At 41.4% G+C, this 28,000-nt stretch overlaps 2 protein-coding genes and 2 long non-coding RNA genes across 11 annotated transcripts in view; 3 read left to right on the plus strand and 1 right to left on the minus strand.

Annotated features, from left to right (window-relative positions):
- The window catches only part of Efcab10 (EF-hand calcium binding domain 10), a 29,443-nt gene extending 23,074 nt beyond the window's left edge, over positions 1-6,369 (plus strand). Inside the window, exon 4 of one of the 2 annotated variants that reach the window (XM_004839692.4) lies at positions 6,094-6,369. In XM_004839692.4, the coding sequence (XP_004839749.1) occupies positions 6,094-6,205 (112 nt within the window). In that variant the 3' untranslated portion in view covers positions 6,206-6,369. Of the gene's footprint in view, positions 80-6,093 lie in introns of those variants that run through there. The other variant, XM_004839693.4, reaches the window with a different exon arrangement.
- Rint1 (RAD50 interactor 1) lies at positions 65-26,578 on the minus strand. 6 transcript variants are annotated; one of them, XM_004839691.4, is made up of 15 exons: positions 26,358-26,564; positions 25,918-25,969; positions 21,009-21,193; positions 19,203-19,444; positions 13,755-13,928; positions 13,505-13,654; positions 12,456-12,612; positions 10,031-10,141; positions 9,709-9,934; positions 8,809-8,946; positions 6,166-6,365; positions 2,890-3,104; positions 1,547-1,727; positions 1,356-1,474; positions 65-394 (listed from the first exon to the last, which is right to left on the minus strand). In XM_004839691.4, the coding sequence occupies exons 1-15, from the start codon at positions 26,400-26,402 to the stop codon at positions 202-204; spliced, it is 2,388 nt and encodes a 795-aa protein (XP_004839748.1). In that variant the 5' UTR covers positions 26,403-26,564; the 3' UTR covers positions 65-201. The 6 variants fall into 6 exon arrangements, with proteins under 6 accessions (XP_004839748.1, XP_004839745.1, XP_012925785.1 ...); XM_004839688.4 differs by having other exon boundaries at positions 21,146-21,193; positions 26,358-26,488; XM_013070331.3 differs by lacking the exon at positions 8,809-8,946 and having other exon boundaries at positions 26,358-26,578.
- Positions 9,817-25,948, plus strand: LOC147829294 (uncharacterized). The gene is made up of 3 exons (XR_015449407.1): positions 9,817-9,957; positions 11,613-11,712; positions 22,637-25,948. It is a non-coding gene; the product is annotated as an uncharacterized LOC147829294 (long non-coding RNA).
- Positions 26,536-27,980, plus strand: LOC147829295 (uncharacterized). Of its 2 annotated transcripts, XR_015449406.1 has the most exons (3): positions 26,536-26,732; positions 26,977-27,162; positions 27,837-27,980. It is a non-coding gene; the product is annotated as an uncharacterized LOC147829295 (long non-coding RNA). The 2 variants fall into 2 exon arrangements; XR_015449405.1 differs by having other exon boundaries at positions 26,977-27,980.
- The last annotated feature ends 20 nt before the right edge of the window (positions 27,981-28,000 follow it).

The following is a 28,000-nucleotide window of genomic DNA, read 5'->3' on the forward strand; positions in this document are numbered from 1 at the left end:
GAACATGAGGACTTGGAAAATATGGAAGGCATTTTAGTAACACCAAAAAATCCAAGCTAATAAATGATTCTGTAAAGTTTTCATTTGTCCAGTTTCATTAATTCACAACTTCATCATACAACTTGAAATCCAACTCCCTTTCATTTTGTTAAAAAAACAACAGCAAAAAAACCCAAAAACCACCTTCTTCTGAAAGACCCACTATTTTCCCAAGTTAGGCCAGTTTGTCCTCAAGTTAAGTAAAATCTCAACATCTTGTTGAGCCAGTTTATAAATCCCAACTTCATTCATTGCTGCCGCGGCAGGAGGCTGACCCGAAGATGTCTGCAGCACGTCCTTCAGAAGCAACGCAGAGCCGATGTTCAAATTGAGAACAATGCAGGCTTCTTTCACACTGTGAAGGAGAGAGAAACAGGGAAGGGCGGGGAACGGAAAAGGCGGGGTGGAAATGAGATCTCTGCTATCCATAAAATCCATGTTACACCAACTTCACATGGAGAAACTAAACAGCTTTCCTGCACTGCTGGCCACATGTCCTGTGTAAAAGCTATTTATGGACGTCGTATTATTTAGCTCCTGAGACATGGTGACTACACAGATGCAGTTTATCATTCAGGGGTTACAATATCATAATAGAATCACTGCTTTCAATATGTGCCCATTATTTCTATAAATACAATACTTGATACAGTCCATTAAGTGTAGCTATGAGTTTAGGTAGATTAGCATACGGGAAAAGAAAAAGGATAAAATTAAAGCAGCAGGAAGGCAGAATGCTAAGGTAAACTTAAAAACAAATCATATCTTTCTGAAATAAGCAAATGTAAGCATTTAATAAATTTTAAAAGAATGTTTCATAATCTCACAAACTAATGTAAATTTTAAATCAAATTCTGAAAATACTTCTAACAGTTATTCTTACATACATGTAAAATTATACTTAGAACCAAAGTGAACACCAAATGTGTAAGAAAACAAACTCTCTTCAGGTTTAGCCAGTTATTAGGTACTAAATGTATCTGTAATTTCTTGTACTTAATGAATGTGGCAGACTGCACTTGCTTTCATTTTCTTTTTCTGGATAGTAAGCAAAAAGGAGCATAAAACCAAATGCTAGAAAACAAAGCCCATAAATAATGTATACCCAGCTCCTTCAACTTTGAGGTCATGGTCACGCCTTACATATCAGTTTGGTTTCCCTATTGTTCTCTGAACATGCAGTAGATACACAATAACTATTTTAAGATTTTATTTAATCTTCTTCCCCCCAAACATCCAACTCTGAGGCTATTCGAGGAGTCAATCTCCTCTTACACTCTGACACATCAATATTAATTGTGAAATATTAAGCTTACTGTTTAAAATAATTTTCTGGCCTCTTGCAATAACGAGAAAACAAGGGGAAAAGATTCCGAGTCATATCAAACTGCAGCTGGGCCGCTCCACCTTCATTGAAGTGATTAGCAAGAATGACCTGAAACCGAGAGCAGTGCATGTGACAGTGGCTTTACTCTCCCCGACCCCAGAGCCGCCCCGCCTTGCTCACTTCCTGATATATGTACACATCCAGCCTCTCCGCCAGCGTCTGCCAGAACATCTTAAATAAGGAGAAGCACAGCTGCTGCCCCAGTTGCAGCAGACGGTCCCGTAACGTTACCAGGAATGGGCACGCCGAGCTGGACAGCGACATCGCCGCCTGTTCCGCCTGGGATGGCAAGGACAGCCATCTAGAAAAAAAAAATCCATTGCTACCATAAAAGTTTTCATCACCTGCTATTTCTAAAGTTTTAACAAATTTTTTTTTTTTTTTTTGGTACCAGGGATGGGACTCGGGACCCTGCGCTTGGAGGCAGGCGGTGGCACCACTGAGCTAAATGCCCGGCCCTTAACAAATCATTTTTGTTGCACATCTGTAATCCCAGCACTCGGGAGGCTGAGGCAGGAGGATCACTGTGAGTGCAAGGCCAACCGGGGCTACTTAGTGAGTTCAAGGCCAGTTTGGACCACACAGAGACCCTGTCTCCAAAAAGTTTTTTTTAAAGTATTTTAAATATGGGCTGAAGCAAGAGGATTGCAAGTTCAAGCCCAGCCTGGGAAACTTAGACCTTATCTCAAAGATAGAAAGAGCTGGTGGGTAGCTCAGTGGTATCTCACTTATCTAGCATGTGCAAGGTTCTGGGTTCAATCCCCAGCACCATAGGAAAAAAATCCCCATGTTTTATGTATGATGTACTGACACTGAGTATAGCACTCTGTATGGCAGGGACCATACTAGGCAGACACTGCTTCTGGCAGGGAGCACACCTTCTGGTGGGAGTAACACATCCTCGGGGAATTATGGTAGTGCAGGAAGCTGCATGTCACAAACATGCACAGGGTACCACAGGAGCACTTTACTTTGTAAAATGAGTGACAGGCTGGGCCTTGCAGTCCCAGGTCAAATGCTAGTGCTCTATATTTACAATTAGCTGAGGGCCAGATTGTCAGTTTACTCTGATTAAGAATGTCCAGTGTGGTGGCGTATGCCTGCAATCCCAACACTCGGGAGGCTGAGGCAGGAGGATTGCTAGGAATTTGAGGCCACCCTGGGGTACACAATGAGTTCAAGACCAGCCTGAACTATAGAGTGAGACCCTGTCTCAAATAAGTACATAAATTAATAATAATAAAATTTAAAAAGAAAGGCCTGGGGATATAGCTCAGTGGTAGAGCACTTGCCTAGTGTGTGTGAGGCCCTGGGTTTAATCTCCGGTTCTGGAGACAAAAAAAAAAATTGGAGTACAAAAGCCAAGCCCCGTTCTGTCTAGACAACTTGGAAAACTGACTGCATGGACCACCTTTCAACCTGGACTACACTGGCATCAAGCACTGGCTTAGATGGAGAGATACCTTTCTTTCTTATACAGCTTTGCAGCATCTTTAACTTCTCTAAAAGCATGGTCTACTTGACGGGCCAGCATGTCATGCTTCAAGCGCTCTAAGAGATTGACCATGTCATCGAAGACAGAGCTTTCCATGGAGGCCAGCTGCCCGAGCTGCAGCTTGCTGAGCGCATTGCTCTCCACCAGCACCTCCAATGCTGCCTGCTGAAGCTGCAGGAAAAACTGAAACAAAAATATGTTAATGCGGTTACTAACATACTCCTGTAACTCCGTGAACTGCCATCAGCTCACTAGCTGTGGGTGTCCAGCTCAATGGTTTCAGCAAATCCATCACCACAATTCTGGAGCGTTTTCATTACCACCACCACCCTCATGCCTCCAAAAATCCCGCAAGCTTAGTCCTCACCCCTCTGTGCAACCACTAATCTATCTTCTGTCTCTGGATTTGCCTTCCTGGGTATTTTGTGTGAATGGAATCAGGTACTGGCTTCCTTCAAGCAGCATAATGTTTCAGGGTCCATCCATGTTGTGACATGGGTTAATGTGTTTCATTTCTTTGTAATGTCAAAAAATATTCCATTACATAGCCATCCTACATGGAGGAAGAGGGACTGTCCTTGTAAGATCATGGACAGATCTCATGGGCCTAGAGACGCTGAGGGCCATGTGTCCACAGCCTGCCTGCAATGAAACCAGAAGTGAACGTCAGCACAGCTGTGCCTGATCTAGTCCATTACCCACCCCACCAGAATGAGGTTTCTGTCACCTACACCTGAAAAATCCCTAATTCTGAATGAGGGTGGATATTTCAGGTTTGATATAATCTGACAACAGTTAGCAGAGAATCTGAAATAAAAAGTGAACTCTGCCTGTTTTTTTTTTTCCTAATTATGTGATATAAGAGCTTTTAAACTTTTTATTTATTTATTTTTGCAGTACTGGGAATTGAACCCAGGGTCTTCAAACCAAGCTACATCCCTAGCCCTTTTTATTTTCTATTTTGAGACAGGGTCTTGTTGGGATTAAAGGCATCCATCACTATACCCAGCTTTTTGTTTTTTTAAGACAGGGTCTCGCTCTATAATCCAAGCTGGCCTTGAACTCATTGTATGTACTCCAGGCTGGCCTCAAACCTGCCATCCACCTGCCTCAGCCTCCCAAGTGCTGGATTAAATGTGTGCATTACCACGCCCAGCAACTTCAATGATTTTCATTTAAAGCATTCACAAGTTGAAGAACTGTGAAAATAATTAAAGGACTTTTGATGTTAAGACAGAATCAGCAGAATGGATAGAACCATTCTAGAACACAGAATTCATTCCCAATTTGAAGAGTCAACTCTGAAATTTGGTTAGTTTTCTCTGTTGACAAAGGACCCAGATAGTTCAACATCAGATTTTAAGTTTTCTAAGGGCAGGGATAATGCCTAATTCAATAGACTATGGCACCAAGTAAAGTAGTTAGTGATGTTCCACAAATAATTTCAATCAAGCTAAAAGTCTGTCCCTGAATGAGTTTCTTATTAGATCCTCTGGCATAAGAATCAAGAATGACTTTGATTCATACTATTGAAAAAGCTTAGCAGTGTGGGGGCTGAAAGAATAAAGTACTTACTGAAATTAGAAACACTTCACATAGAAGTACAAAATGAATCAATGTATGCTGATTAGCTGACTTAATAAACACACTGATCATTATTCTATTATATTAATTTTATGAAATAATTATTTTCCTTGCTCAGCAGAATGACAACACGCATGTATTTCAGTTAACATTTTTATAGAAAAACACTAATTAGGGCTGGGGATTTACCTCAGTGGTTCTGCTGCCTGCTTTGCAAGTGCAAGGACCCAAGTTCAATCCCCAGTACCAAAAAAAAAAAGAAAAGAAAAGAAAAACACTGATTATCCAGGTGCAGTAGATCATGCTGTAATGCCAGCACTCAGGGAAACTGAGGCAGAAGAATAACAAGTTCAGGTCCTACCTGGGCAACGGAGCAAAACCCTGTCTCGAAGACTAAAAAGGGCTGGGGATGGAGCTCGGTGCAAAGTGCCTAGGATAAGAAGCTGGTTGACAGCCACGAGGAGCATTACCTTCCTGAGTGTGGAAGGTGCTGGGGCTGAAGCCTGGGGCCTGGTGCTGCAAGGCGAGCACTGCACAACAGAGCCACAGAGCCAGCTATTAAATAATTTTTTTTGGCGGGAGGCCTTGAGACAGGGTCTCGCTATGTAGTTCAGGCTGGCCTTGAACTCACTATGTAGCCCAGGCTGGCCTCAAACTCACAGCAATCCTCCTGCCTCAGCCTCCAAAGGCATTGTCACCATGCCTGGCTCCTAAACTGTTTAAAATTAATTCACTTATTAGTGATACTGGGAGTTGAACCCAGGGAGCACTGAGCTACATCTCTAGCATTTTTTGTTCCTAATTAAATTTTGAGGCAGGGTCTCCAATTCTCCTCTTGCAGCCTCCTGAATAGTGGGGATTACAGATATAAGCCACCAGGCTTGGCCAATGACTGGTCCTATTTTGAAGACAATAGTTATCAAATGTTAGGGCTGGGCATGGTGATGTACACCTGTAATCACAGCACTTGGCAGGCTGAGGCAAGGGGATGGCTGCAAGTCCAAGATCAGCCTAGCTATATAATGAGTTCAAGGCCAGCCCGGACTACATAGTGAGATCCGGTCTCAAAAAAAACACTTATCAAATGTTATTCTTTTCTTTTCTTTTTTTTGGTACCAGGGATGGAACTTGGGTCCTTGTGTTCTTTTATTTTCTAACTAAAGGTCGAAGGTTTTTGTTTTGCCTTGAGGGAGGAGCTGGGGATCAAACCTAGGGTCTCGAGCATGCGAGGCAAGTGCTCTACTACTGAGCTATTTCTATCCCTGCCTGTCCAATGATTAAATTCATTAAGACATCAGGATTAAGATGGGCATAATCCCAGCACTCTAGGAGGCTGAGGCAGGAGGGTCAGAAGTTCTGGCCCAGCCTGGGCAATAGCGACTTAGTGAAATCCTGTCTCAAAATTTAAAAGTTTTATAAATGCTGGGGTGTAGCTCAGAGCAAAGGCCTTGAGTTAAAGCCCGAGTACCACCAGATAGATAAATAAACAAATATCAGTATTACTTAACTGATTTTTGCCTGAGAAGAAAGTATCACGTTTGGCATCATGGTGATTCTGTCTAACATGCATTGTTTTTGTTTGCCATAGAGTAAACACTTCGAAAGGTATGGACGCTCCAAATTCCTACCACACTCCTTACTGTACAAGCACAAGACTCACAACGTTGTCAGCCCAGTCTGCGAGCACCACCGAGACGTAGTTCACAGCGTTGAGGATCGCGCAGTACCGAAACCCCAGCGGGGCCCGCGTCTCCTCCTTCATCACCTGTGTCAACCGTATCCTGAAATCATCCACCAGGTCCTTCTGTAACTCCAGGAACTGCAGCTTCCGGGAGGCTGCGGGGAGGTTTTTATACCTGTCTGTGCAGAAAGCAAAGGAGACACGAGGTTTTGTGGTAGTGTCAGTGACAGAGCTACAGGTTTCCGCAAATAATCTGTTTTCCTGCCTTTGTCAAAAAATCAACTGATCGGGCCGGGGATTTAGCTCAGTGGTTTTGCCACCTGCTGTGCAAAGGCAAGGACCAGAGTTCGATCCCTGGTACCAAAAAAAAAAAACAACTGATCGTTTGAGTATTTCTAAGCTCTAAGGATACAAATTTCACAAGTTTGTCAAGACTCTTCGAACAGTCCACTTAAGACCTGTGTATTTTACTATATGTAAATTTTACCTCAATTTTTTGATTAAAAAGGCATGAAGACATTATATTAAAAAATGACTGTTCCTTTAACAAGTAAGTGCATTTTTAAATAAAGGAAACTTGCACAGATTAAATAAAATACATATTTAAGGATCAACAGGTAACATGATAAGATATCTGAAATATTTTTAAATACTCCAGGGGAGGCATGGTGGCTTATACCTGTAATCCTAGCATTCTGGGAGGCTGAGGCAGGAGGAATGCAGTTTTGAGCCCAGAAGGACAAAGTAGTGACTTAGCAAGACTCTATCTCAAAATAAAAAATAAGCAAAAGAGCTAGGAATGTAACTCAGTCCAAAGGCCTTGTGTTTAATCCCAATAGCACTCCCCCCAAAAAAAATCCAGAGGGGAAAAAATATGCAACAGAGAACAGATAATTGTTTGAAACTTTGGTAATGGGTAACTGAGAGTCTGCTATATTATCCTACTTAAGGTTTGGAAATTTTTGTAATAAAAAGTTCTTACACTGCATGGATCAATATAAAGAAATGATCAGAAATAAAGAGAACTACATGTTAAAAAAGTTTTTAAAAGACACCAGTTTAAAACTTTTAGTGTTTTTCAATTTTCTTACAGTTAAAAATATGAAATTATTCACAGATTGGGCCAGAATGACACTTCTAGTTACTGTGTATCCCAGGAAGCAGACTGGCAGAGGATGGGGATGAAGAGGGCCGAGGAGGTGGCAGTGAGGCCATGGCAGCAGAGGACCCACACCTGTGGGGCCACTGGCTGCACATCAACAGGCCCAGAGGCACCGGCCCCTGCACCCGGAAAAACTTTGCATGGTAAGAATTCCTGTTCCTACCACAATCCTTTAAATCACTTTACTGTTTTTCTCTCTTCTGCAATCCTTGAAATCAAGATCAAGAAAATATTTAAAATTTAAATTTGAGACAGCAGTGGTGGCTCATGTCTGTACTCCCAGCTACTCAGGAGGTTGAGACAGGAGGATTGCCTCAGTCCCGGAGTTCAGCACTAGCCTGGGCAACAGAGCAGTGCCCTGTCTCTGAAGAAATAAATAATGTAGGGCCTGGGGATGTAGCTCAGTGGTGCCACATCTGCCTGGCAAGTGCAAGGTCCTGAGTTCAATCCTCCGTACCATAAATAAATAAATAAATAAATAAAATAAAATAAAATGTTGGTCAGTCATCATTTACTGAAGAACCTTGTAAAGCTGAATGGCAAAAAAACAAAACATGGAGCCAGGGATTTAGCTCAGTGGTTCTGCCGCCTGCCTCGAAAGCACAAGGTCCCAAGTTCGATCCCGGGTACCAAAAACAAAAACAAAAAAAGGGCCAGGGATTTAGCTCAGTGGTGCCACCGCCTGGCTCACAAGCGCAAGGTCCTGAGTTTGATCCCCAGTACCAAAACAAAACAAAACAAAAGGACAATAAACAAAAGAGAAAAATACAAACAAATAAATTAATCAAAAAAAAAAAAACTTGAGTGGCAAGAGAGTTCAGATAATAATTTAAATTATCATTTATTTTTATGTAACCATTCAGAAATTTTTCCCTCATTTATTCCAATGTTTTAAGTACTAACTTAAACTACTAAAAATCCAGGGCCAGGGATTTAGGTCAGTGGCACTGTGCCTGCCTGGCAAGCACAAGGTCCTGAGTTTGATCCCCGGTACCCAAAAATAAATAAATAAATGAATGAATAAATAAATTCAAATAAATCGTGTGCTAGACTCCTGCTAAAATAGAAGCTGAATTTAAGATATGATAATAACCACAGCATACTACCTTTTGTGAACTACTAGGAAAAGTACCGCGTGAAGAGTCAGTATTTTAAAACAAAGCCCTATCTTTGCTTTCTGAGACAGGCCTCACCGTATTCCCCAGGCTGGTCTCCAGGCACAGTCCCTCCACCTGACCTCCAGAGTAGCTGGGTTCACTTTGAGCCACCACACCGGCTCAGAGGCATATCGGTTCTGTTTGTTTTTTGTTTTTTGAGACAGGGTCCCACTATGTAGTTCAGAACTCACTATGTAGCCCAGGCTGGCCTCAAATACACAGCCTCAGCCTACCAAGTGCTGGCATTATGGGCATGCGCCACCATGCCAAGTCAAAGGCATATCCTTAAAGACTGATAATTACCAGTTATAACCAAGAGTAGAGTCATAAAAGTCTCTGCACAGTCTGGAACTTTCATTTCATCCACATCAGAGATATCCTTATATTGGGATACCCAGGCCGCCTCTGATGAAAGCATCGAGTCCATTTTTTGAAGAGCAACTGATATGAAGAAAAAAGGATGTCAATTAAGTAGCTGTTGTCATTCCTAATTCTCAACTCACTGTTTTTTAGGAACAATGATTTTTTTTTTCTTTCTTTTATTTTTTAATATTTAAAATTTCAGCCAGGGATTTAGCTCAGTGGTTCCGATGTCTGCCTCACAAGTGCAAGGTTCGATCCCCAGTACCAAAACAAAACAAAATAAAATTTCATTTTATTTATTTTTGGGGGTGGTAGGTTTTGAGACAGGGTCTCGCTATGTTGCTCAGGCTGGCCCTTGAACTCAAAATGATTCTTCTGACTCAGCCTCCCGAGTGCTGGGATTATAGGCAGACGCCACCATGCCCAGCTAGAAATAATGAATTTTTTCTATAAAAACAACCATCTCCCTGTAGTTGTGCTATATTTAAAATGCTTCATTTTAGGATAAAAATCTTCAAAATAGTTATGCTGAGTAGACAAGCTACATCCAAAAAGATTCTACCAAGAGCAAAAAAACTACATGGTAAAATCTATAAAATAGCTGTACAGTCTACTGGCTCAGATAGTCCACTGTAGAAATCTGTGGAATATAATGCCAGGAAAAATTGAAGTTTCATGGAAAGAAAAGAAAAGAAGATTTTCTCTGAAGGCAACTCTGTAAACTCAAATCAAGAAAAATCTAGATGGCTAGTTCCTACCCAGAAGTGGAGGTGAAAAACACCAACAACTTCCACACGCAAAGAGATATCTCTACCTACCCTGTGGCCACTGAGCACTTACATTTTCTCTCCACAGTTAGCCATCGCTGAAAACAGGTCTCCTCAGACAGGATGTGCATACAGTTGGCGAAAGTGCCAGGGTAGCTGTGAGCACTGTGGAGCTCCCTGTCAAACAGGAGCACTTCGTCCACCAGGTGACAGAAGAGATTGTCATCGTACAGCAGACAGGGGATATCTGAAGCCAACTTCTCAAGAACCAGCATCATAAGGCCCCGAGAAAATTCAAGCTAAAGGAATGCATAAACATGAGGTATATAAGCAATAAGGTATTGTTCAGGTATCTCACAGGGGGAGTCTGAAACACTCAGGACCATGTCCCTTACCCGTGCATTTACTGTAGAGCCTGCTTTGTCTAATATTGGCTGAATCTTCTCATCTAGAAACTGAGTGTGGTTTCCAATCCACATAAGTACCTGAGCCAGGTACCATTCAGGCTGAGGAACAAGGTAAAATGGTTTAAATTCTTTAGTTAGTCCAAGTAGAAAATTATAATTAAATGTCTCTAATTATGAACACACAATACTTAACAAAGGTTAGTTGAAAATTTCTTATACGTAAGAGCACAATTTCTATTCTGAACTTTAAGCTCATGAAAGGCTCGATAATCAGATGCTTCCCAATACTCTCACAACAAACACCAATAACGTGGCTAAGTCAATAAACTCATGAATTTAAAATACCACTTTGGGGCTGAGGGTATAGCTCAGTAGTAGACAGTTTGATTAGCATGCACGAGGACTGGGTTTAATCTCCAGTACCATGAAACAAAGCGAAAAAAGGCATGTATATTTAAAACTTAGCACATTAGTAATAGGTAAAATGATGAGTACTGTATTACAAGAACCAATGGCATTTAAACTGTCTTTTGAAATAGTATTGCAAAATAATTTTAAAATATTATTTTCTTTTGCTTTTTTTTTTCTTTTTCTTTTTTCTGTACCAGGAATCAAACTCAGGATCTTGCCCTTGCCAGGCAGGCATGGCACCACTGAGCTACATCCCCAGCCCCTGCTTTTTTCCTTTCAAAAGGCAAATTAAGAAAAAAATTGGCTGGTCTGTATTACAGAAAACAAACAAACAACAACAAAAACAACTATGCCTTTAAACAGAAAAAGAAAAAAAAAGCGAATGCTCTACTGTCTTTTGGCATTTGCTTGTCTTTGGAATATACTTATAGAAAGGGAAACGCAGGCCTGGCATGTTTTAAATTGCCCCTGGAGATGATTCTGCAAGCATTCCAAGTTTTGATGGATAAGGGTTCAGAAACACTGAGCAGTAAATCCCTGTGTGTGTGAGATGTTGGAACTATACTAAATGAGTCAGCACAGCTTAAGGGCTGCGCTCTTTGAGCTCAATGTGGGAACGCGAGTCTGTGGGGACCACACTGCAAAAAGCAGCCACATGACTCGTCATTTTCTTACATCAAATTATTTCTGCTTCTCTATGACTTCAGGTTTATTGTTTTGTCTCATTTACTACTTAGTCCTAAGTGCTTCTGCTCTTCCTTCCACCAACACTCCATCCAAAAAAGGAGCCCCATGAAGTGTGCAAAGAAACCCACCACCACTCGCTCCTCCCTGTGCAAGCTTGAGGGCCTCTCCCATGACTTCTTGTTTTTTGGTACCGGGGATTGAACTCAGGACCTTGCACTTACAAGGCAGGCGCCGGAACAACTGAGCTAAATCCCCGGCCTTCCCGTGACTTCTTTACAACTCTAGGAATCCTTTAAGTTCAGTTACATGGCACATATGGTGCCCATTGTGATCTGGCACATGAGAATGTATTTAAAATATCTACTGAGCCCCTGCTACATGCATTGTATTAGCTATAGCAAAACTTGAGAGTAAAGAAGATGGTACTCGATTTTTAGTAATTTCTAACATTATAATTTGATCTGTTTTTCAGGTAGGATTAAAGAAAAATCTCAACAATATGCACAGTATGCTCCCTCAATTAGAAGGTTGGTAGCAAGGTCCTGAGTCCGATCCCTGGTACCAAAAAAAAGGTTGGTAGTAACTTCTTCAAAACTATTCACATCATTTATTCTATGGTCTCTCTTATATAGCTATAAATCATTTCAACATTAGCACCTCTATGCAAAAGCTGTGGTTCACTGGACACAGTAGTGCATGCCTATAATCCCAACTACTTGACACGCTGAGGCAGGAGGATGACAAGTTCAGTGCTAGCCTGGGAAACTTAGTAAATTTCTAAATTTTTAAAAAGTGGAAAAGGACTGGGTATATAGCTCAGTGGCAGACCACTTGCCTAGCATGTGTGAAGCCCTGATTCAATCTCCAGTACAGCCAAAAAAGAGAAAAAAAACAAAGAAACCAATGCTCTACCATCTCCTGGCGTTCGCTTGTCTATTCAGTATACTTGTAAGTCTGCAGGACCAATTTGTACAGTGAAACACACATGCATATAGTTGTGAAACCTGTCACAGCTAATGCTACAGCATACTCTAGGCAAACCTGAGAAACTGGTCAGATGATATGCCAAAGAGAAAACCAGTTCCAACACTACCTCCACACAAGTCCCCAGTTACATTTGTAAAGGGTAGTTACAAAACAGGAATTTAGGCCTTTAAGTAGGAAAAACAGAAATGTGAACAGAGGCAGTTTTTGTGGTACTGAGGATCCAACCTAGGACCATTCTACCACTGAGCTACACGGAGACCCTGCCTCAGAATAATAAAGAAGAAAGAAAGCAAAAGCAAAGACAAAGACAAGAGCTGCCAAAGCACACCTTGCTTATGACATTAGTCTGCCTGTTGCCACGGAAGTGGTAGCGGAACCTCTTCTGAAGGGGAGTCAGCATGATCTGGATGGGCAGGATGATGGGAGGGGACACAGGGAGACAGTATTTCTCTGGGAGTTGTTCTGGCTCGGTAAGTAATTCATCTCTGACATAGTTAAGTCAAGGAAGACAAATCTAAAGCATTGTATGTGTAGATGATGTATGTATGTACACACGCAATAAATTTTCCCAACAAATGTATCAGTACAAAATTATAACATAGGGCCGGGGATTTAGCTCAGTGGTTCCGCCACCTGCCTTGAAAGCACAAGGACCTGAGTTCAATCCCCAGTACCAAAAAAAAAAAAATTATAAGTATGTAATCTACACTAAATACAAATTCAGTAAGTGAAGAAAAATGTTATTAGAATTCATCTGTAAATCTTTCCTAAAATAGAGTAGTAGTAAAAAAATAAATTCACATTACCATTTGATTAAATAAATGCTTTGCTAACGTTTTTCTGACCTGCTCATTTGTTCCATTGTCCCAAAAGACCTATATATGATGTGAACTTGGGTCAGTGCATGTCTCAGAATTCTTTTCTTTCCTTTTCTTTTTTTTTTGGTACCAGGGATCGAACCCGGGTCCTTGTGCTTGCGCAGCAGGCGGCGAAATCACTGAGCTAAATCCCCGGCCCTTCTTTCCTTTTCTTTCTGGGGTTTCTGAGACAGGGTCTCCCTACACAGTTCATGCTTGAACTTACTATGTACGCCAAGCTGGCCTCAAACTCACGGTGATCTTCCTGACTCAGCTTCCCGAGTGCTGGGATGACAGGTGAGCACCTCCACGCCCAGCACATCTCAGAACTCCCTAGTGGCCCTCCTGCCCCTGCACAATTCACTTTGTGAGAGAACAGGTGACCACTTGATGGCCATTCACACATCAAGTCTAACTCAGGACTTCCATTTGACTTCCTGGCCACTTTGAAAAAGTTTGACTCTCTAACTACAAATCCGCCCTAGAAAGAAATTTTCGTTTTCCATTCCAACAAAGATACGAGGTTTGTAGTTTCAGCAGCTGACAAAACAGCATCTCCAGGTTGCCATAGAGCTCATGGCTGCTGGGGGGCCGGCTCACACCCACAGCCTGAGACTGCGGAGGCGCGATGAATGGCCAGTGGAGCTGGGTTAAAATCTCCTCAAAATCACTGGAACAGAAAAGAAATGCGCACGTTAGCGCAGTGTCGCCAACGATTTCCAAACACCCATCTGAAAGCAAATGTCATGAAACGTGGCTAAGTCCCCTACCTTGTAAGCTTGTCCTTGAGAATCTTGTGCCAAAACTTAACTGTGGCTCTCATGAAGCCAAGAAGATGTACACAGGATGATTCCCGAAGCTTGGTATCAAGCTGTGTCATGGCCACCAGGGTGGAGGCTGCCTCCGGCACATTGCTGGTCATCAGATATTGCTGAATATTATCACTGCAAAACAAAGTGAAGCAACATTAAGGACAGTTTCTCAGAATACTACGATCCTTAGATTCCCATGGTGCTAGGATTACAGGTGTGCACCATCATGCCTGACCTCCTCATGTTTTACGTTAAGTTATAGCCAAGCTAGGAGTAGTGGTGTATGCCTGTAATTCCAGCTATTCGGGAATCTGAGGCAGGAAGATTAGGAGCTGGACAGCCTGGACAACTTAGTGAGACCCTGTCAAATTTTTAAAAAGGACTGGGGCATAGCTCAGTCATGGAGTTATATCCAAGGAAGAATGAGGCACAATCCTGAGGTGGCTACATTTTACCTGGCACCCAAGTCTCTCTGGGAGCCTGGAGTCTTGTAACTCTTAGCATCCTTCTACTAGCAGAAGCCCCTGTTCAGGACACCTTCCTCCACCAACTGATCCCAGCAGAGCTCTTTTGTCCCTTGTCACATTTCCTCAGGTACCACTCATTGCTTTTACAGAAGTTTTAATCCAAGGGAATAACGTGGGTAGCATCTGGTATGGTCAGGTATATGCATCCTCAATTTTTACCTACTTTTCCCAGCAGAACTTGATTTCCCATTTCAAAGAAATATATTTTAACTAAGTGTTGTATTACATTAAAATAAAAACTACCATGCTCAAACAATCTCCAAATGTTACCAAAAAATGTAAATGTACCGGTAACCACAGAATATAGGATATGGCTTTCTAGGATGACATAGGTCTCTGCACATCACTGATGCAGGAAGGACATTTCGACCATAGAAAAAGCCAGAGTACTAGTGTTCACTCAGTGGTACTGCTGTACTGTAGTATGCACAAAATGGAATGAATACAAAGATGCTAACTCTTGGGCCGGGGATTTAGCTCAGTGGTTTTGCCGCCTGCTGCGCAAGCAGGACCTGAGATCGATCCCCAGTACCAAAACCACCCCTCCCAAAAAAAAACCAAAGATGCTAATTCTAGCAAGAAGAAACGACAGAGAGAGAGAGAAAAGAGACGGACAGATAGGGAGAACACTAGAGAATAAAAAACTGGCCATTAAAAGGACATTTGGAGATGAAGAAAATCCCAGAAGCTCAAAAGAAAGCTATGTTATCATAAAAGACCTAAGGGAAAGAACACATTATTAAAGAGAGAAATAACTGATTCTTCATTATAAATCTGATTATTATTTCTAATATGATCCCCTGGGCATATTTTTCTTTTAAACAATTCAGGTATCAGAAAAGGTAATCCATAACCATAGTCCTATTTTAGTTCATCTATTACTTTGAATACTATGAGAGGGAGGCCTTTAAACAACTTATGTTACTTAATAAAATTACTACTATTACTCCTTATTGGTATTTTCATTCAAATGGACAAGGAGAAATGGAGTAAAATAGAGTGAGGTTTAAAATTCCTTCACTGCAAATAATTTAAACAAGAATGTGAAGCTCTAAAAAGCTTAAGTCAGTTTCTATAATCATTAGTAACAGTACAATCTAAACGATTCTTGCTTCAACTGTAAAACTCTTCATATAAGCAAAACAAATTTTCATACTATACAGATATATAAAATGCTAGACCATATTAGGAAACAGGTACAGGTCAAAGGGATACACAGCATATCCATATCATTAATATTAACTACATTACATTTTAAACAAGATACTAAATCTCTTGGATGATTCTCCCTCATTCATGGTTCCAGACAGCTTTGCAGCAAAAATAGCTAAAAGTAAAATGTACCATTTGGAGGCCCAAGGAATACTATCATTAAATAATTCATTATTTGCTCATTAGGTGGAAATGTTACTTTGGCTTATTTGAAAAGCCTGATACCAAAACTTGAGAAGAATCCAACCAAAAAAGGACAGCTACGGGCCAATCTCCCTAATGAACATAAAGGCAAAAATCCTCAATAAGATACTGGCAAACAGAATGCAACAAATCATCAAGATTATACACCATGAGCAAGTAGGATTCATCCCAGGCAAGCAGGGTTGGTTCAACATATGCAAATCAAGAAATGTAATACAGCATATTAACAGAGCTAAGGACAAAAACCACATGATCATCTCAACAGATACAGAAAAAGCATTTGACAAGACAAAAACCCTACAGAAAATTGAAATAGATGATCTTTACCTCAATCTGCCAAAAGCCATTTATGACAAACCAACAGCCAACATCATACTAAACAGACAAAAACTGAAATCCTTCACTCTAAAATGAGGAACAAGACAAAGATGTCCACTATTGCCATTCTTATTCAAAACAGTTCTAGAAACATTAGCCAGAGCAATTAGATAGAAGAAAGAAATAAAAGGAATAAGGACAGGAAAGAAAGAAGTTAAATTATCATTATTTGTGGATGACATGATACTTTATGTAGAAGATCCCAAAAACTCCACCAAAAGACTTCTAGATTTAATAACCAAATTCAGTAGCATAGTTGGATACAAAGTGAACACTCAAAAATCAATAGCATTCCCATGCACAAATAACAAACTCACTGAGAGATAAATTAGGGAAATAGGGCTGGGGATTTAGCTCAGTGGTTTCGCCGCCTGCTGCGCAAGCACAACAACCTGAGTTCGATCCCGGGTACCAAAAAAACAAAAACAAAACAAATTAGGGAAACAACACCTTTCATAATAGCATCAAAAAAAAAAAAAAAATGAAATGCCTAGGAATCAATCTAATGAAGGAAGTAAAAGACTTTTACATTGAAAACTACAGTACTCTGAAAGAGGAGATCAAAGAGGATATCAGAAAATGGAAAGATATCCCTTGTTCTTGGGTATGAAGTACCAATATATTGAAGATGGCCATGCCGGGAGTTTAGCTCAGTGGTTCTGCCACCTGCCTTGCAAGTGCAAGGTCCTGAGTTCAATCCCCAGTACCAAAAAGAAAATGGCCACATTTCCAAAATTGTTGTACAGATGTAATGCAATCCTGTTCAAAATACCAATAGCATATTGCACAGAATTACAGAAAACAATCCTAAAATTCATTTGGAATCAGAAGAGACCTAGAATAGCAAAGGTAATTCTGGGCAACACAGGCAACGGAGGGGCATCACAATCCCTGACCTGAAACTATACTACAAAGCTACTCCAACAAAAACAGCATGGTACTGGCAAAAAACAGACCTGAGGATCAGTGGAACAGATTAGAAGATGCAGAAACAACTTAGCCACCTTATCTTTGTCAAAGGAGCCAGACACCCTCACTGGAAGAAAGAGCCTCTTTAATAAATGTTGCAGGAAAAACTGGCTTTCCACATGCCAAAGATTGAAACCAGACTCATGTCTCTCACCATGCACTAAACTAAAATCGAAATGGATCAAAGATCTAAATATTAAAAGAGAAACACTAAATCTGCTGGAAAAGAGAATAGGTACAGCGCTTGAGGACACAGGAGTAGGCAAAGACTTCATGAACAAAACCCAGGCCACACGGGAAATAATACAAAGAATCAACAACTGGGACCTCATCATATTAAAAAGCTACCAACAGAGAAGAGACCACCCACAGTGTGGGGAAATTTTTTTTGCCAGCTATTTCTCAAATAAAAGACTACTAGCTAGAATATATAAAGAACTCAAAAAAAATCAGACCCCTCAAATTTAAAGACCCATGGGCATCTGAAATGAACAGACACTTCTCAGATGAAGAAGTAGAAATAGCAAAAAATATATGAAAAAATATTCAACATCACTGGTCATTTGAGAGATGCAAATTTATTTTTGGTACTGGGGATGGAACTCTGGTCCTTGTGCTCGTGAGGCAGGCGGCAGCACCACTGAGCTAAATCCCTGGCCCCAGAGATGCAGATGAAAACAACTCTGAGATTCCACCTCACCCTAGAAAGAATGGCTGCTATCATGAAATCAACCAATAACATCAACCAATAATGCTGGTGGGTCTGTGGGGAGAAAGGAACCCTGCTCCACTGCTGGTGGGAGTGCAGACTGGTGCAACCACTGTGGAAATCAGTGTGGCGATTCCTCAAAAAATGAAAACTAGAGGTTCCATTTACTCAGCTATTCTTCTTCTTGTTATCTTCCTGAAAGAATTAAAAGCATCCTACCACAGTGATATATGCGCACCCAAGTTTATAGTGGCACAGCTTGTAATAGCTAAAGCCTGGAAGCAGCCCAAGTGCCCATCCACTGGAGACTGGATAAAGATGATGTTTTTATACAATGAAGTACTACTCTACCATAAAGAAGAATAAACTTGAGATGTTTCTAGGTAAATGGGTGCACCTTGAGACTGTACTCTTAAGTGAAGTAAATCGGGCACTAATGTGTGAATACTGCATTGTTTCTCTGGTGTGAGAAACAACATGTAAGTAAGGACCGAAATGTATAATAGATATTGGAAATGGGGAGAAAACGTTCAAACGGGGGGGGGGGGGGACAAGGAAGCAGGAAGGGGAGGAAGGAAGGGGGGACAAGAAAAATAAGACAATAGAAGGAAAAATGCAAACAAAGCTTTTGTGAGTAAGGAGGGTAAGAGCTGGGATGTAGCTCAGCAGTACAGCACCTGCCTGGCAAGCTGGAGGCCCTGAGTTCGAATCCTGGCACCAAAAAATGAGGGAAAGAGGGGATGATGGGAGGGGAAGGGAATGCGGAAAAGAGGCAGCAAGATATACCCTATACAGGTACAAATTCCCTATGATGAATGTTATCATTGTGTACATCTAAAGTATACCAATAAAAATTAATTAATTAATTAATAAAAGAAAGGCAACATCATATATTTGCAGTCAACCATCGGTGATATGTATTCAAAAAGAACTTTCCCCCTTACTGACAGGTAGTAGAACTCTGTTATTCATCTAAGAATACTGTACAAGTCTTATTAGATGATTCCCACCAAAAAAAAATTCAGATTCTAGAGAAAGCAATCCATTTCACTTCGGGACATTCCCTAAAAATTAGATAGGAATACCTATTACCACACGGAGGGTTTGTTTCATTACTTTGGCATTCTACATAATATCCTTACTATGTTCTTAGCACCATTCTAAGACTTAAAAATTTAACTTACCTAGATTACTTTCTTTCAAATGCAAATTAAACTTCTTGAAAAATTTATATTCATTCACAATAAAGGAAAAGAATCACTATCATAATGCTATTTTCATAACAACTGGTAAAATTACATTATTATAATCTTTAATTAACTCAATTATTTAATGGCAAGCATGCACTCTGTGAAACACAGCCTCAAAGGAAAATAATAATTATGAGAACAAAGAGGCCCATTTTACCTCAGTTCTTCAATTTGTGAAATCCACTTAAGGTAGGCAAGATGCCGTTCAATCTCTTCAATTTGGCTAATCTTGGCCCCAAGATCATCCATCCAGGGCTGTGAGGTCAGCAAGTGGCTACTAATGGAACTGAAGAGATGAGTTTCTTGTTCCAGAAACTGATTAAGGAATTGTTTTGATTCTTCTGCATTTTTTAAGGCACTCTGAACTCTTTTAGGAATTTCTGATGAAACTGTAAGTACCTAACCATCACCAAAAAGAAAACCACAAAAAAACCAGCAGCAATCATAAAATTTTCATAATCTTTTTTACTAAAACACATCATTCTAAGGACCAAGTAATGGAGGGAGGGAGAGGGAGGGAGATAAAAAAGAATTAGGATGTGTTATGTACATGTACCAGTTCCCCACAGTTGAATGTGATCATTATGTACTGCAGACATGTACTGATAAAAAAAGCATTCCCATTTGAATACATGTTCATTCTAACAGAAATAAAAACTATTAAAAACTTCAAAAGCCACCAGATATGGTGGTACACCCCTGTAATCCCCTAGGGAGGCTGAGGCAGGAGGATCGCTGGGAGCTCAAGGCCAGCCTGGGCTCCTTAGTGAGTTCAAGTTCAGCCTGAACTACATAGTGAGAGCCTGACTCAAAAAACAAAACAAAACAAACCTTCAAAAAATTTCAATCTCCAGTACCAAAAATAAAAACCAGAAAAAGAAAAAAATAACTTCAAAGTTTTAATTTATCCTGTATCAATCAAACCACATGTACAATGCTTTTGTAAAGCATATGAGCATACACATATAAAGAAGGCCCACCCACCCAGCCTCAATAAGCATCTGGGATCTTTCTAGGCTCAGTTCTTTCAGAGTGTCCAGCCAGAGACCACCTGCTTTACTTATTAAATATTTTACTTTAAAAGTCAATGAAGCTGGGGATTTAGCTCAGTGGTTCCGCCACCTGCTGCACAAGTGCAAGGACCCAAGTTTGATCCCCAGTACCAAAAAAAAAAAAGTCAGTGAACCCAGGCATGGTGGCACATGCCTGTATTCCCAGCAGGAGACTGAGGTAGGAGGACTGCTGTTAAGTTCAAGGCCACCCTGGGCCATACAGTGACTATAAGGCCAGCCTGAACTACATAGTGAGACCCTGTCTCAAAACAAAAACAAACCAAAAAAGAGTCAATGAAGCTCTTGTTGTCTTTGCTGCCTTCCTCTGCCATGAACTGTTGCCCCTGTGTCACCCTGCCTTGGAGCCAGCTGACCATGGACTGAAACTCTTACAAACTGTAAGCCAAATAAACCTTTCCTCCTTTAAAAATAAAAAATAAAAGTGAATGAAGTGGTGCTAGGCACGGTGGCACACACCTATAATCCCAGCACTCTGGGAGGCTGAGGCAGGAGGAGCACAAGTTGCCCAGCATGGGCAACTCAGCAATTTAGCAAGATCCTGTCTCAAAAAAATAAAATAAAATAAAGAAAGGAGTGGGCATGCAGCTCAGTGTGAAGGCTCTCAATTCAATTGCCAGTATCAAAATAAATCAAGCAAGCAAGCACATTGTAAGTTCTTAAAACCTATCACAGGGCCAGGGATTTAGCTCAGTGGTTCTGCTGCCTGCCTCGCAAGCGCAAGGTCCCAAGTTCGATCCCCGGTACCAAAAAAAAAAAAGAATCCTATCACAGAATATAAAATAATTAGACTTGTCACAATCTACTTTAAAATTCTACACATATAAGGATTATTTATATTCTATTATTTATAATAAGTATACTCTTGATATTATTTCAGTGAGTTTTCTTACCTGCTCTTCTAATTTTACTTTATTTTCTGTCATTTGTTCTATGAGTTTACCAAGCTTCTTTAAAGATTTTAGGTCATTTCCAACTTCCTTTTCTATGAATGAAGACACATATGATAGAAAATCACCATCATCTATACCTTCGCTGACTTGTTCACGTCCAACAGGAGCTGCGGCATTTATGTCACCTAAAATTAAAAAAGAGCAGCCACTCAACACTATTAAATACAATGGAGTTCAAGGAAATATAAAAGATATACAAGGCAGTCTATCTTTAAAAGTTTATAATTTTGCCAGGGAGTTAGCTCAGTGGTTCCAGTGCCTGCCTCGCAAGCTCAAGGTCCTGAGTTCGATCTCCAGTACCCAAAAAAAAAAAAAAGTTTATAATTTTAAAAACACACTATATAGGGCTGGGTATTTAGCTCAGTGACACCGCTGTCTGCCTCACAAATGTAAGGTCCTGAGTTCAATCCCCAGTATCAAAAAAACAAAAACCAAAAAAAACTCTATATATGTGTATAAACATAAATCTTTATATAACATATAGACATATGATACCCAAATGAAAAGCTATAAAACAGTGGGTCAGCCAAGTACCACAAGATGCTCAAGATCTGAGAAAATTCGGAGTGAAGGAAAAACCCCTACAGTCTGACTTGGTAATCAGAGGATTCCATAGACATTAGCCAGTCAGTGCATAATACCTTTTCAAATTTTATAAAGGAACCAATGGTGCAATCTACAGCACCAAAGGCGTTGTCCAGCTGTAAAATGTTGAAAAAAAAAATAGCATTGAAATATTTTAAGTATATGGAAAAGATGAAAAGATGGCTAAGGAATAAAGGAGTTTTAGGGGCAGGGATGTATCTCAGTGGTAGAGCTCTAGTCTAGCATGTGCAAGACCCTGGGTTTGATCTCCAGCACTAAATAAATACTAAATGAGTTTTTAAAGTTTCAAATATCAGGCCGGGGATTTAGCTCAATGGTGCCACCTCCTGCCTTGCAAGCGCAAGGTCCTGAGTTCAATCCCCAGAATGGGGTGAAAAAAAAGCCTCAAATATCATATAGAAAGATGTCCATATCAGGGACAGAAAAAAAGGACACATGAAACAAAATATTAATTACTAGGAAAAAATCCAAATTGCTGATATAACCACTAAATTGGACAGAGTGAGAGTCTTTCCACTGCAAACCAACCAGACTTGGTCCACTTCTTACTGGACGTATTAAATGTGGCAAAAACAGGTGACTTGGGGCCCCGAAGCCATTGCTTGAGATTAGGAACAGGGGTGGCATGTGGTGAAAAATGGCTCGTGAGAGCAGGATCCCTATGTAGCTTTGATCTCGTCCCAGTTAGTACAACCAATTTCCCAGAGTCCTCTCTTGATTTGTTTGACAAATCTGTTTCTCACTCCACTCCCCTTTCTTCCACTACCTGGGATGTTTACTAAGACATATTTAAATTACCTATAATTCTTTGTGGAGTGGAGCAAGAGTCAAATATAGAAAAAAGTTCAACTTTTGTTTAAATAAGAAACTTAACAAATTTTTAGTAAATACAAAATCTGCTTCAAAGGCAATTATTTTGTACTTTGCTAAATTTGTGGCCCAACAACATTCCTCTTTTGCAGGAATCTCTAGTTACACTTTGCTGCCCGCCTGTGCTCGACTTCAGAGAGACCTGGAGGCCACAGCAGCTTCTTCACAGATGGAGCAGACAGAACCCACAGTTGGCTACTGTCTTCCTCCCACCGCATCCCAGTGTGCTGAGATAATCTTTTTCTCTGAAGTATCTCTTTCCATGCACAAACTAGCTACTTTGGGCCAGGGGGCGCTGGAAATTGAACCCAAGGTCATGCATGCAAGTGCTCTGCCACTAAGCTACATCCCCAATCCTTTATTTCTTCAATTTTTTTTTATTTTGAGACACGGTCTCACTAAGTCACTAAATTGCCTGGGACCCAACTTGCAATCCTCCTGCCTCAGCCTTGCAGAGTGCTAGGATTTCAGCATATGCCACCATGCCTGGCTTCATCTTTTGGTCACTAATAGTTTTCTCCATTCCATGTAAGTTTGGAAAATCTGAAGTTTGGGTCAAACTTCACATAATGGTAGCTCCATTTCACTGTACTGTTATTAAACATGCTCAATTCTACTTCCTTCACAGCTTGAATTATTCCACGAAGAGACTAATATCCCTAGATTTGAGCAATTCCTAGGTATTAAGAAAAAAATATGTGTGCAAGAGAGATAAAGCTGGGAGACAATGCAGACTCCTGGGGAGCAGCGCTGATTAGGATTCATCTCTGCTCTTCCGTAGAGCCGTCCCTCACAGAACCTGGCTCTCGACCAAAAATGCAGTTTTAGGAAAACAGCAGTGAAAGGCAAGAGGGTATGATCAGCTTTACTAAAAAGCACAAGGCACTCTGGGTAAAATTAAAATATTAGTATCTGACTAAAGATATTCCTAAATGCAAAATGTAAATATCATATAGTTCAAATATGTATGTAAAGATTAGCTGTATACCAATATGTTTGGTACTGGCTATCCCTCTCCTTTCTCTTTACCTTGAAAACCATATTCTCTTGTTTTATTTAACTTGTAGGAATTAAAAGATTGAGCCAGAAACTGGGAGTGATGATGCCTGTAGTCCCAGCACTAGGGAGGCTGAGGTAGGAGGATCACCATGAGTTCAAGGTCAGTCTGAGCAACATAGCAAGACCTTGTCTCAAAAAAAAAAAAAAAAAAAAAAGATTGAGCCAGGCATGATGGCACACGCTTATAATTGCAGCACTCTCTTGAATGGCTGAGGCAGGAGGATCCAATGTTTAAGCCTAGCCTGGGCAACTCAGTGATAAGGAGACCCTATCCTAAAATAAAAAAATTAAAAAGGGCTAGGGATGTAGTTCAGTGTGAAGCCCCTGGGTTCATTCCCCAGTACCAAAAAACAAATACTGTTCACAGGCTATGAGAACCAGGAGCCCAGTGGTGAGTAAGAGAAGCAAAACAATCCTAATCCTATGCCTCAACTTCCAAACTAAACATCTGCCCCAGCCTACACTTAAACATTGTATTGTTTTGTTTTGTTTTGGTACTGGGGAGCGGTACCTTCCACTTGCAAGGCAGGTGGCGGAACCCCTGAGCTAAATCCCTGGCCCCACTTAAACATTGTAAATGAAACTAAAAGTCATGTTTCCTGGGTCTCAGTCCAATACTCATTTTCTTCTTCAAATATGAACAGGATTGGCTTCTCTGCATCCATGCCTTATTAATATAAAACAATATACTATTTATTAATCATAGTACGTCATAATCCATCATTATGTACTACACTCACAATACCTTTTTTATTTCCATACATAAAACAAGTGAATTGTGTGTATCTGCAGAACAATACAGGCAGGAAATGCTCTGTGAATGAACACAGAAGTTGGGGTATCTTAAGGAGCTGTTTCTACCTTCAGTTTTAAAAATAGGGCCGGGGATTTAGCTCAGTGGTTTTGCTGCCTGCTGCATAAGTGCAAGGACCCGAGTTCGATCCCCAGTACCAAAAAAAAAAAAAAAAGATAGTTTTAAAAAATATACCCTTGGGCTAGACATGGTGGCCCACACCTGTAATCTCAGTACTTGGGAGTCTGAGGTAGGAGGGTGGCTGTGAGTTTGAGGCCAGTCTAGGGTACGTCATGAGTTCAAGGCCAGTCTGAACTACATAGTGAGACCGTGTGTCTCAAAAATCCAAAATAAGGGGCTGAATATTTAGCTCAGTGGTGGCGCGCCTGCCTTGCAAGCGCAAGGTCCTGAGTTTGATCCCCAGTACCAGAAAAAAAATATAAATAAATATACCCTTGACATGTAACTGTTTAAATGTGGCATAGTGCACTCTTAAATGATTCTTCAAAATGACACACAGATGACCTGGGAGGTTTTTTATATCTCTCCTTTTCTACTTTTTTAGAGTGCACTTCTAATTATGAAGCAGGTACGTGAGCCACCAGAGGAAGAGGACAGTCCTTGATATGACAGGCTACATCTATTGCTTTACCTAAATGACAGAACAGTAGGTGTCAGGCCTCCCAGGCATCTGAGCGGGATGAAGGTGGGAAGAGAAGGGTTTAACCGAAAGAGGGGTACTCTCCAATCCTTCAAGGCTAACGAGCTGAGGGTGGTGGCCACAACTGTCAAGTGCTGTGGACTTGCTTGCATTCACAGGCAGACTGTATCAGCCAATGTTAAGCCAGACAGTAATGTGCTGAGCCCATGTCTTACCACTAGTACTCATTCACAGACTGCTGGCCATGGTCAGAAAAACCTCACCCCGTTTTTCTCCTACCTCTCTCAAAAATTTCACTTCAAAAGCCCCTGGAGTCCTTGATTTCCAATAACCTGCCATACTTAGCTTATTAAAGTAAAAAGATAAACGTGCACATTCCTGACACATGCTCCTGATCCAGGTAGGAAACAGGTACCGATCTTTGTCCTTTCCTGTACAGAAGGTAAAAGTACCACTAAACAATTACTGTATTTGGTTCCTTTGCACCCAATTAAGGTGGTGGTAATCCCTCCTAGTCATCAGCCCCTCCATATTCCTCATGCTTAATAAGCCGATGCTTCTTTGGAATGACAGGCAGGTTCCAATTATGTCCAGTCCGATGGGCAGACCTCCAGTGCAGTACACCAGTGCCTGCCCTCGGTGGGGTTGGGAAGAGCTCTTCTCCACATCTTGTATTTTACAATCTTAGAAAGACAAAAATGCATGTATTATGATAAATAAATCAGTATTTATTACTGTACAGAAAAAAGGTACTTTATCTAAAAGATGACAGGCTGAGAACCTTTCTCTGTTGCAGACCCTGGAGGGTCTTGGGAGGGATGACTGGGCCAAAAGAGCTAAGGTGTATGGAGCCTGCTTACTTTTCTCCTCTGTGTTCTTCTTCTTCCTTTCGTCACGACTCTCCGAGCAGCACTGGAAGGAAAACAGTGTGACAAGCAAATTAAGACTGAAGTCCTACAGGGGACTCATCCCGGGCACCAAGGGCACTCACTGGTCCCAGATGCCTCCTCCTGCGGCCTTTCTGAGGGGCCAGGGCTGTCCGATGCAGGTTCCAAACCAGGGCCACGTCCCCAGGATCCGAGTTACCTTGCCTGGTCACCGAGGCCACCTCCCCAGGGACATCGGCACTTCCTGGGTCTACCTCCCCTGGAATAGTCCGGTCAGGCCCTCTATCTTGGGCCGTGGGAACCACCTTCCCAAGCTCTCAGAGTCACTTCGCTGGGACCATCTCCCACGGGAGTTCTGGGCCACATCACTGGGCCACCGTTGTCCCCTCCCCAGGTCGCCAGGGCCGCCTCACCGGGGCTGCCGGAGCCTCGCCGATCCCGCCGGCCAGGAGCATCATGCCTCCGCGCGAGTCTCCAGCGCCACGCGCAGTCGTGGCTGCGGGGTCCGGCTCCGCACAGCGACACCCGGCTGCGCGGCTCTCAGGCCGTAGAGCCGAGCGCCACCTCGACTTCCTCTCGCAGTCTCTGGTTCCTTCCCCTCCTGCCAGAGCGGCCCTGCGCGCGCAGCCGCCGGTCTGTAGCACGGTGCCCCCTGCTGGCCGGAAGTTGGGACCGCAGCTCAGGACGCGGAGAAGAAGGGGGCGGTCCTTCAACCTTCAACCACTGCGGGAACTCCCTCGCTTCCTCTGAGCTTGGAAAGAAAGACGGAGCCATATTCCTCATTCTATGTAAATTGTTTAAATTTCTATTTTAGACTATATCCAGATGTTCTGGGAGGGAGGGGTTGTGGACTAGAAGCCTCATCATAGGGTTATTTGGTTCGACTTTGTTTGGACATCTTTTCTTTGGTACTGGGGATCGAACTCGGGTCCTTGCGCTTGCGCAGCAGGCAGCGAAACCACTGAGCTAAATCCCCGGCCCTGTTTGGAGATCTTAAGTGAATGTCAGTTATCTTTCAATCTTTCTTTTAAGGCAGGTCACATTCCACAGAGATGACCCTCCAATTTCCAACGTGGAGGGTGCAGATCTGGTTGTAAGTGTCCTGGGAGATGAATGAAGAAAAAGCATTCAACGGCTAACATGCATTTTGCCCAGGGGAGAGCCTTAGCCCTCTGTTATTTCCCGGGAGGAAGAATAGGAGTTACCTAGCAGCAAGAGGTAGGCGGAGGACCAGGGATTTGACAGCCTCGCACACACACTAACAAGAAAGGTAGTATGGGGGGTTGGGGACCCTTAGAAGAAGCAGGGAAGAAAACTCAGATATATGTATCGCATGTCCTGAGGTATGAGTTACCGTTGGCAATATAAAAATAAGAAAAATATACTATCTTAAAAGGAACATTCAGAGACAAAAAAAAGGAAATGAAAAGACCAAAGGCTAAAAGATAAATGTTGGGAAATAGCATGGGGTGGGGGTGGGCGCAAAAGGATGAAGAAATGAAAAATAGGGAAGAAATGAAAAATAGGAAAGAAACGATAATAGAGGACTACTCCAGGGAGACCAAAATTTGAAAAAAAAAATTCCAAAAGAAAAAAAAATGAGTGCAAGTTAGGGATGGAATAATTATCAACAAAATAATTTTTTAAAATGTTTCCAAACTGAAGATCATGAATTTCCAAATTGAAATGTGCAGCCAGGTGCCACACACAACTGATAAAAACTGACCCACTCCAAGGCTCATCAATGGGGGCAGAAAGACTTCCAGAGAGAAAACTGAATTACTTACAAATGATGAAGAATCAGAATATGTTTGGATTTCTGAAAAGCAATTCCACCAAATATCAAAAGAAAATATATTTAAAACTAGAATTTTTTTTTTTTTTGGTACCAGGGATCGAACTCGGGACTTTGCACTTTTAAGACAAGCAGTGGAACCACTGAGCTAAATGCCCGGCCCAAAAGTAGAATTCTATTACTGATTAATAAACTATGGATCAAGTATGGGGTGAAAATAAAATTACATTCAGACATTCAAGATCTCAAATATTGACCTTT

Source organism: Heterocephalus glaber, unplaced genomic scaffold, assembly GCF_053883595.1.
Source record: "Heterocephalus glaber isolate CG9 unplaced genomic scaffold, H.glaber_assembly_v1.0 deba00000676, whole genome shotgun sequence".
NCBI lineage: Eukaryota > Metazoa > Chordata > Mammalia > Rodentia > Bathyergidae > Heterocephalus > Heterocephalus glaber.

Bases quoted from the DNA above. Each gene is read 5' to 3' on its own strand.
- Rint1 (XM_004839691.4), bottom strand. From the start codon at position 26,402: ATGATGCTCCTGGCCGGCGGGATCGGCGAGGCTCCGGCAGCCCCG. The intron at 25,970-26,357 runs GTGAGGCGGCCC...TTTTCCTTCCAG, and splicing joins GCGAGGCTCCGGCAGCCCCG to TGCTGCTCGGAGAGTCGTGA. The intron at 19,445-21,008 runs GTAAGAAAACTC...GGTGATGGTTAG, and splicing joins AAGTAAAATTAGAAGAGCAG to GTACTTACAGTTTCATCAGA.